The sequence below is a fragment of the Fukomys damarensis genome, unplaced genomic scaffold (genome assembly GCF_012274545.1).
Source record: "Fukomys damarensis isolate Sample0158 unplaced genomic scaffold, DMR_v1.0_HiC HiC_scaffold_27, whole genome shotgun sequence".
NCBI lineage: Eukaryota > Metazoa > Chordata > Mammalia > Rodentia > Bathyergidae > Fukomys > Fukomys damarensis.
The window spans coordinates 21296337-21305919 of NW_022900939.1; the positions used below are offsets into that span (position 1 = coordinate 21296337).

At 56.1% G+C, this 9583-nt stretch overlaps 1 protein-coding gene across 5 annotated transcripts; it reads left to right on the plus strand.

The window, feature by feature from the left end:
* The first annotated feature begins 2241 nt into the window (after positions 1-2241).
* Tbx10 (T-box transcription factor 10) lies at positions 2242-8614 on the plus strand. 5 transcript variants are annotated; one of them, XM_033756526.1, is made up of 9 exons: positions 2242-2371; positions 2678-3350; positions 4887-5154; positions 5235-5336; positions 5669-5840; positions 6844-6999; positions 7276-7343; positions 7550-7644; positions 8037-8614. In XM_033756526.1, exons 2-9 carry the CDS (start codon positions 3338-3340, stop codon positions 8324-8326), a joined length of 1164 nt encoding a protein of 387 aa, XP_033612417.1. In that variant the 5' UTR covers positions 2242-2371; positions 2678-3337; the 3' UTR covers positions 8327-8614. The 5 variants fall into 5 exon arrangements, with proteins under 5 accessions (XP_033612417.1, XP_010634090.1, XP_033612418.1 ...); XM_033756527.1 differs by having other exon boundaries at positions 2244-2322; positions 3272-3350; XM_010635788.3 differs by lacking the exon at positions 2678-3350.
* The last annotated feature ends 969 nt before the right edge of the window (positions 8615-9583 follow it).

The following is a 9583-nucleotide window of genomic DNA, read 5'->3' on the forward strand; positions in this document are numbered from 1 at the left end:
CTCTTCTGAGGGGCTTTGTGTGTCTGGGTAAACAGCCCAGATGTGTACTTCCCAGTGCTTACTAGGTCTCATGCCACAGTGATTCAAGGGGACTCGGGGCTGGGGATGAGGACACCTAGAAAGCTGTCCAGCTGTTGGAGCACCCAGAGGAGGTGCCCAAGGCGGGAGCAGAGGATGTCTTCATGGGGAAGCTGATACACTGCACCCATCACCTCCAGCAGGCCTTCCTCTAGCGTCAGAGGTAGGAGCTAGCGCAGGAACCCCTCTGTTCTCATCCAGGTGCCTACAGGGCACCCACACACTAGGCAGGCCAGGACGAGGCCTGGGCAGAGAAACACCCTGCTGGGCAGAGGTGCGATTTCACAGCCAGGGATGCAGAGGCCAGAGCTCCACCCTCTCATGGTGTCGCTCCTCCAGCCCGCACTCCCCGCTTGGCCATCCATCTCCCTGCGGCCATAGCTGCTACGCTGCCGCCTCCTGGTATTGAGCAGCGAGATGAAAAGGTGTGAAGGATGCTGGGGCACCAGGGACAGGCTGGCAGGCAAGATGGATGAGGGGGCAGGGGGCCAGGAAGTGCCCGTGGCGGAAATGGCAGGCCAGGAGGGAGGGGCGCACATGTGTGCGGATGTTTCCGATTGCACAGACTCAAGACACCCACACGTATCAGGAGCCAAGAGCACCCAGGCTGGCCCACCCTCATGTCTGGGCTGAGAAGGAGCCACTGAGAATGGGATGAACCCCCAGTCCCTCTATCATCTCTCCTACTTCCCACCCACCACACTGGGAGTCCTGCAAGGTGGCATGGCCGCGCTTCATTGGGTGGCCCCTGGGAGCTGCTGGGATGCTCCTCTTGTAGAGAGTTCCAGGTAGCTGGGTGTGGGTCTGGGCAGCAGTCCACTCTTTTCCCCCTGGGCCAGCCCACTCTCTCCTTGTGGGATCCTCCTAACTCTGCAGGTAGCAATCTGGGGGGAATGGGGGACTGAGCCACAGGGAGGAGAGGGTCTGCCTAGCCTGAGGCCCTAGGAGGGCCTGGAGCATCATAACCAGGTGCCACCTGCAGGTGCCCTTTTCAGACATCTCAGCCCCAGCGTCTCAAGGGTGTGGGCATCAGGGATTAAGGTGAGCCTGGCCTGGGATGCTCCCTCCTAGACTGAGCTGACCAAGGATGGTCCAGCAAGGTCCAATAGCACCCCAGCCTCAACCAAAGTATCAGCACTGGCTTAGGGGGCACCCTACCCTCTCTGCCTCCCAAATGCCTGGCTCCAGGATAGATGGGGCAGCCTGGAGAAGGTGCTCAGGCAAGTTGGACGGGGACAGTGGACAAAGCGATTCTCACCTAAGCTTTCTGACCTGGGTCAACTCAGAGTCTCCACTCACACCCTGGTGGTGACTACAGGAGACCATCACCCAAGGACACTGCCCCCAGCTCCACATGGGGAAGGCTTGCCGCTCCCCAGGCTAGGCTGGACCACCTCAGGCAGAGGAAATTACGCACTGAGGTTATTCAGGGAAACTGAGGCACAAGGACTGCCAGGGACCAGCCATCATCACCTTGTTCATGGGCTGAGCTTCAGAAAAGCCTGAACTCCCTCCCACCTGGTCTGGGGGCTCTGTGATCTGGTATCACTGTTGCTGCCCCTGTGTTTCCTGCATTCCTCCCCACCCCCATCACACCCGCAAGCCCCGCTGCAAGCCCAGTCCAGAGGTCTGGGTCTTGGAGGGAGGGCACCACCTCGGCCATTCAGCCCTGATCTGCTGCCACTACCGTTGCCTCTCAATCTCCCTAAGGCCTCATCAGCCCCAGCTCCTCCAGCCAGCCAGGCCTGGGCCCCTGTGGACATGCAGCCAGTCCTCAACATGGGGCCTCCACCCCCACCTGTGCCTGAGCCCATTGATCAGCAATGGCTGGGGGGCTCTCAGCTGGAAAGGGAGGAAGCTGGGGCGGGAGACAAGGAGAGGGGGGTGGTTTGCAACGTCAGAAACTTCGCACCTGCCCCCTCCCACACAGGCCCACCCTGGAGCTGGACTAGCCCAGCTGGTAGCCCAGTCTCAGACACTGCAGTCTGAAGGTGGTTTGGAGAAGGGTCCAGCACATCCCAGAGCCAGGATCTCACCCGCGAAGACCAGGTGCCCAGCTCAAGTGGGAGAACCTCAGCCAGCGGACGTGGACAGAGGGCAATCAAGGAGGGAAAGACATCCTGCAGAGACTGAAGACTCGCCTGAGAGCTGAGCTGAGGTGCTGGGGACAACCAGACCAGGAGCAGCTGATCACCCCTCCTGGCAGGAGGGGCCTTTTGTGTGGCAGCTGTGCTCCAGCCCCAGGTGAGAAGCTTTCTCCAGGAGGTGGACATCCAGGCTGTCCCCATGGCAGGTATGGTGCGGGCAGCAGAGGCGGCCTCATGGATGGGCTCAGACTCGAGTGGGTGGGGCAGAGTTGGGACTAGGACTGAGGGGAGAGGGTGGGGCAGGGGCTCCCTAGGCTGTGGTCTCAGATGGACTTGTCATCTCTTGAGTACAATTACGGGGGTGTCAGAAGGCGGGGCAGCCGTGCTACTTCTGGGAGATGAGAGCCTAATTGGGCGCGTGCGGGATGTGCCTGTCCCTTGCCCTCGCTGACCTCAGCCCCTTGAGCATCGGAATGGGGACTGGACAAAAAATCCTGTAACTTCCCTTTCAGACCTGGCACTCCATTTCCCTGAAAATTGTCAGCTTTGCACTGGCTTCCAGAGGTTTCAAGCAGAGAACAGTCCCCTCCCCAGAATTTTGAGTGCTGAGGGGCAACACATTGACTGTAATGACAGAGACCCGTAGGAGACTTGGGGCCAGTGACCACCTGCAAAGCTCCCAGACCAGGGGAAGCCATGAGCCCTTCTGCTCTCGGACCCATCTCCAGGGACCCCGGGGACTGGCATGAGCAGCCAAGCACGTGGCCCCAGGTAGTCGGGCCAGATGTGGCCTGTCCTCTTCAGAGGCCCTTCCCTCCTCCAGACTACAGACATCCCAGGGGCTTTAGTGAGGTACCACTTCTCACCCATGGTTCTCAGGACTGCTGAGGACATGATCTCAAATCCTGGACCCCACACACTCAGGAGACACTTACTTAGTGCCAGCTCTGGCCAGGAACTGTCTCCTGGTATCTCCTTAGACACGGTGCCTCCTAGGAATCTCCCCCCACCCTCTGTCTGCTAGCTCATACACCTGCCCCAACAGCTGACATCCCCCGCTTTGCTCAGGGATTGCATGATTTTATAACCATATGAATTTCTCACAGCCACCCAGCTGGGGGACTGCTGGAAATGCAAACCTTGTCCCCTGACTCCTGGCCTCTGTGTCTTCTATGGCTCCACCAGGTACTCAGTCCCTCATGAGACACTATGAGCTGATATTTCTATTTTTCAGTTCTTTTCCCTTTTAAAATTTCAGGTTGTGGTAAAATATAGGTAAGGAAATGTACTATTTTAACTATTTTTAGGCTGGTAGCTTAGTGGCATTAAGTACATTCACATTGTTGTACAACCATCATCTCCAGGACATTTTGTATTATTGCCAAACTGAAACTCGGTTTCTTCCTGCTTTCTATTTCCACGAACTTGACCTCTCTGAGTACCTCTTCGAGTAGAGTCCTACAGTACTCACCCTTTTGTGTCTTTCTTCACTTAGCATAATGTTTTTATGACCCCTCCATGTTTCATGTCAGACGGTCCCTCCTTTTGTGGATGAATAATGTTCCACCGAATGTCTACACATTTTATTTATCCATTCATCTGTCAGTGAACATGGGTTGCTTCTACATTTTGGCTTTTTGTAAATAATGCTGCCCTGAAAATGGGTGTACAGAGATCTTTGTTTCGGTTCCTACTTTCATTCTTTTGGGTAGACTCAGAAGTAGAATTGCTAAATCATATGGTAATCTTTTTTCCTTAGTACGGGGAATCAAACCCAGGTGCACTCTACCACCAAGCTACAACTCCAGCCCTTTTGTTTATTTAAAAAAATTTTTAGACAGGATTTAAGTCACTAAGTTGCCCAGGCTGGCCTCGAACTTTCTATCTTCCTGCATCAATCTCCCCTGATTAATCTCTTTTAGTTTTTTAAGAATTTGCTATACTGTCTTCCACAGCAGCTACATTTCCGACAGCACATGAGGGTTCCAATTTCTCCACATCCTCACCATTTGTTAATTTGGGTTTTTTTTTCTTTTCTAAATAGCCATTTTGATTCATGTAAAATGCTCTTATTGTGGTCTGGATTGTATCCAGATTGCACATCAAGACAGGCTCTGTAAGAAAAAGTAAAGCGATGGGAAGGAAAGATGTTAGGCTTCTGGAGGCAGGATCTGGACACATTTCCAACATCCAGGGCAGGTCACATGGGTGAATGGGGCCTCCCCTCAACTTGGTGCTTCCTAAGCAGCACCAGGAGCGGGGTCTCCATGGAGCTTAGAAAGTCACCTTTCTACTCCTGAAGCCCTACCCATGCATCACAGGTGTCCTTTACAAAGAGCCTGCTGTGCTCCAGGCCCGTGTCATCACAAATCCTCACTTTGGCCCCATCTGGCAGATCTGAAGAACCCCTTGTGAAGGGTGTGGAAACTGAGCCTCCAGGAAGTGAAACAATTTGCCTTAGGCCACATAGACACGGATGGTTCAAAGATTCCCCTAGGAGCAAGACATGTCCCACATCCACTCTCCAGGGGCTTTCTGGGAAAAAGCTTTAAAATGAACCTTGATCTCACTAAGTGATGCTGACTGGGGGACCTGGAACACAGACCTGGCAGGCAGGGAGGGCTTCCTGGAAGAAGATGCAAGTGGGTACAACACAAGGATGTGGGGTGGTGACTGGGGTGAGCAGGGCAGTGGGGCCCACACTACACCCTCTCTCCCCAGCTTTCCAGTCTGCTGGCCTCAGTGTGCTCATGCCCTCAGAGATCTACTCCCTCCCTGTGACCAGTTCTAGCTGGGAACCCCTGCTGGGGTCACCATTTCCATCAGGCCCATGCTCCAGCTCCTCAGAGGCCCAAGCCACGGCTGAGCCCCCTGGCCAGAGCCCCAAAAACCCATGTGTGTCCAGTGTGACAGTTCAGCTGGAGATGAAGCCTCTGTGGGAAGAATTCAACCAGCTGGGCACCGAGATGATTGTCACCAAGGCAGGCAGGTATGTCCATGGGCAATGGAGCAGGGCAGGAGACCAGGGCTGGGGCCTCATTCGGGCTACTGAGTGCCTCCTTCCTGCAGGAGAATGTTTCCCACCTTCCAGGTGAAGATTCTGGGCATGGACACACTGGCTGACTATGCCCTGCTCATGGACTTCATCCCACTGGATGACAAGAGATACAGGTCTGGGCCTGCTGGGGTAGTGGGTACAGATCTGGGGCCCTGAGAACAAGAATTAGATCCATAGGGCAACCGCCTACTGGAAAGAGGAAAGCCCATCTTGGGGTAATGGGCTAGCCTGGGATAGGCAGAGGGGTCTAGCCCAGGACAGCAGGGATTATCGTGACTTCTGCCAGCCAGGTATGCCACAGGGAACTCAGGGCTGGCAGTATTCTCTGAGGCTTGGCTCCTCATCTGCAAGATGCCCTCCAGGCCAGGTGGGTAGTGGTAGGGCCCAGTAGCAGTGGGGCTTGGCATGGGTGGGTGCAGCCCTCAGCACCTCCCTCTGCTCCCAGGTATGCCTTCCACAGCTCGGCCTGGCTGGTGGCAGGCAAGGCTGACCCAGCCACGCCCGGCCGTGTGCACTTTCACCCCGACTCACCGGCCAAGGGTGCCCAATGGATGCGCCAGATCGTGTCTTTTGACAAGCTCAAGCTGACCAACAACCTCCTGGATGACAACGGCCATGTGAGGCCTGGGCTGCGATGGGAGGAGCTGAGCTGGGCAGAGGGTGGAGGTCCCGGGCTGTGAGGGTGATAAAGCCCAGTGCCGGTGCTGGCCTGGCCTTTGGTAGTGCCCAGTGGCCATGGCATCCAATACCCTTGCCTGCTGCTGAAGTCAGGCTCACTTGGCTGGGGGCTGGATGGCACACAGAACTGTCCAGGCAGGTGGGAAGTGGGCTAGGGCTGGGGGAACTTTCTCAGGGCAGAGGGAGAACACTGTATGGAGGGCCTGGCATAGGCCAGGCTTGTAGGTGCCAGAACACAGCACCAGTGACACTTTATCAGATAGATTCCTTGCCAGGTTCACAGCTGGGTCCAGGCAGATGGTAAGCCAGAAGCCCAGCAGACACTAAATGCAGTCACAGACAGTGACAAATGATAAAGAGAAACAGGAGCCCTGGGACAGGACAGAGACAGGCAGATAAGGCAATATTTGAATGGAGACCTAAGGAAGTAAGGAAGAGAGGGAATCTATATATATGAGAGGGGGAGCTGCTTAGGCACAGGGGGCAGCAAAGTGCAAAGGCTTTGAGCCCAGCGACTATAGGGTGGGTTGGAGGAACTATAAGGAGGCTGCTTATGTGTCTGCAGTGGAGCAAGAAGGAAAAGCAGGAGAGAGCTACACCCAGGGCTGATTGTGCAGGGCCCTGGAGAGGATGGGCTTTTCTTCTCTGTAGGGTGGGTGTAGACCAGGGGAGCTTTATGATGTGCTTTGCTGGGGCTGTGTGGGCAGATGGGCAAAGTGGAGGCAGAGAAACTGAGGAACTTGGTAAAGATGACGGTGGCTGGCTGGTATGGAGACAGTGGTGGGAGGGGTCGTGAGATTCTGGACGGCTCTGGAGGTAAAGCTGAGAGGTGGACCATGGGTGACAACAGGCAAGGCTGCTGAACACAAAGGGGCTCAGACTCTCGTTCAGGAGGGTTTGCTGTGGCCCCACCCCCTGCACACCACTCTGACCCTCTCGCAGATCATTCTCAACTCAATGCACCGCTACCAGCCCCGTTTTCATGTGGTCTTCGTCGACCCACGCAAGGATAGTGAGCGCTATGCCCAGGAGAACTTCAAGTCCTTCATCTTCGCGGAGACCCAGTTCACAGCTGTGACAGCCTATCAGAACCACCGGGTAGGTTTGGCCCGGGCTCAGGAGGCCCTAGCTGTCAGGCAATTTCACAAGGGTGGAGACCGAGGCCTGAGGGTTTTTGCTTCCACACACCACAGACACTCGCCTTTCCTGTCTCCCTGGGCATCGGCCCCAGGTATCCCTCTGCCTTACCATCCACTGGCTCCCAAGTTCCCAGGCCAAGGGATCTGGGTTCCCGGTGGTTAGAGTGCCTGACTCTGGGCCCCACGACCCTTCACTGGCTCAGGAACAGCCTATAACTGCACTTTCTCTCTATAGATCACCCAGCTGAAAATCGCCAGCAACCCTTTTGCCAAGGGCTTCAGAGAGAGTGACCTGGACTCCTGGTACTGTCTGGCTCTTGATGTTCCACTTAGCTGCCTCTCATCCCTACCCCAGACATTTCTTAAGGCCTCAACCCCTCACCTGGTTGTAGGATCACACCGTCTGACTTGTGCCGGGGTCCCACCATCTAAATCTGATCATTACTCCTGGGCTGAATTCTCTTCAATTCTTAACTCTCTGTCCCCCTTTCTGATTGTCCTACCTTCAGGCCTGTGGCCCCACGGCCCTTGCTCCACATCCCAACCCAAAGTCACAACAGCCTCAGTCCCTGCCTGCTGAAGGGCCCCAAAGAGCAGGACAAAGGTAAAGGCCCCAGCCCGTAGTGGGTAGAGCCACAAGGCCCCCAGAAAGTCAGGAAGGGGTTCAGCACACTCAGCAAGCCCACTGGCACAAATGGGAGGCACAGATTCCTAAGGCAATATGAGGCCCAGAGAAGAGAGAACAAGGCAGGGATGAGCTGCTGAGAGCAAAGTGGAGGGTGCCAGGTGAGCTGCCTGGAGGAGGTGCTTCCCCAGCTGGGCCTTGGGAGACTGGGAAGAATTTGGAAGGGAGTTGGGGAAGAAATTCTAGGTAGAGAAGAAATCAAGGACCAAGGCAAAGCTAGGCCAAGACAGGCAACTCAGAACCAGGAGAGGGGACAGAGCAAGTCTGGGATGAGGGCTGAGGATATGAGCTGAGACCATTTCCTTCCTCAGACCTCAACAAAACTTCAGCCACCACCTCCAGGACCCCTGCCTGCCTCCACCAACAGCTGCTGCCTCCCACTGAGGCCCTGCTAGCCCCAACCACCTACAGGCCCCTTGCTTACCAGGCCCCATACCCTGGAGTTCCAGTCCACCTTGGGATCCCAAGAACCCGACCAGCACCATACTCTATTCCCAACATCCGGGCTGATGGGAATCAGGGAGGCCTCACCCTCCCAACTGGGCTGGGGCTCCCGTCCTCTACCACGATGTGCCTGGAGCCTGGACAGGACTCCCAGTGATGGCAGAAGCCCTGTGGAAGCCCTCCTACTCTGGACCCTTACCCCGTGAACCAGCCTCTGTACCCTCCCAACCCCTCCTCTTGCAGACTCCTTCTCCCAAAGAAAGGAGAGCAGTTGGAAGCCCTCAGAGGAAGGCTACCTGCCCAGCCACAGCAAAATAGTCCCAGGATTGGAACCAGGCCTCCAACCTGCCACCCCTACAACTAGGAGTCCGTCCCCTCCTGCCTTGGGTATGACTCTTCCAAACCCAGTTTTACCTCTCCCTTCTCCTCAGCATTAAACTATTTGGCATGAGTGGTTAGAACACTTCTGTCTTCCATAACTCGTAGACCTGAATCTCCAAACCAGCTCTGTATTCATCACAAAGCTCTGCCCAATGGCTTCCACATTCCTACAAACCCAGTGATAGTAAAGGTGGTAATACCAGCCAACTGGCAGAGCTGAACTAAAACCTACGAAGAGAGCGGGGTCTTCTCTTGTGTGCCCAAATAAGGACTGAAACTATGGCCCAAATAGGCTCGCAACCTGCTTAAAGTCACACTGTAAAGTATGGTGGCTGGCATGTGCCATTCCATGTTCAAGTGCTGTGAGCAAGGCTGGGGCCATCTGGTCCTCGAGGGGTGCAGGACCACGACAGGCAGTGATCACAGAGGCCAGGAATGGGGTAAGGATTTGGGGGTCTGATTAAGACTAGGGGAAAGAGAAGAGTTCTGGAAGGCCTGTGGTTGGGGTGCGTCTGATGAAGCCTAGGGGTAGCAGACTGGGGGCACCGCGTGCCACCCAGCGGCCAAACTCGTCTGGACTCTGCACATCTTGGAGCGCGTTCTGTGAAGCTCACTAACGAAGAACGGACACCCGTGGGGACAAGGGTGCCCTATATACCCTAACTCCTGAACCTGGCGGTCAGCTGGGCCGAGTCCGGCTGCCAGGCTGCATCTGGTCCAGGTGTTCAGAGGACGCCCTCCACGACCCCCTACCCTACTCCCCTACCTCGGAGCCTCCACCGGAAACTCAGCCTGCCTTCAACGCCCCTTCCGGCCACGCCCCCGCGAAACGGCGAGGCCACGCCCCGGTCTCTGGGAGTAAAATTCCGGCCCAGGCCACGCTTAGTAACGCCCCGTTCTGGCTCTCGTTTCCTCAGTCGCTCTCCGGCTTGGCCCCACCCCCTTCCCCACAAAGGCCCCGCCCCCTCCGCAGCTCCTCACACTCCCCGCCCCCCCAGGACTCGGCGCTCCGGGCGGGCTTCTCCCCGGGCCG

Excerpts from the sequence above, each read along its gene's own strand:
- Tbx10 (XM_019209297.2), top strand. The coding sequence starts at position 4,742 with ATGCTGACTGGGGGACCTGGAACACAGACCTGGCAGGCAGGGAGGGCT. Across the intron at positions 5,155-5,234 it reads ATTGTCACCAAGGCAGGCAG|GAGAATGTTTCCCACCTTCC; the intron begins GTATGTCCATGG and ends TCCTTCCTGCAG. Across the intron at positions 5,841-6,843 it reads TCCTGGATGACAACGGCCAT|ATCATTCTCAACTCAATGCA; the intron begins GTGAGGCCTGGG and ends ACCCTCTCGCAG.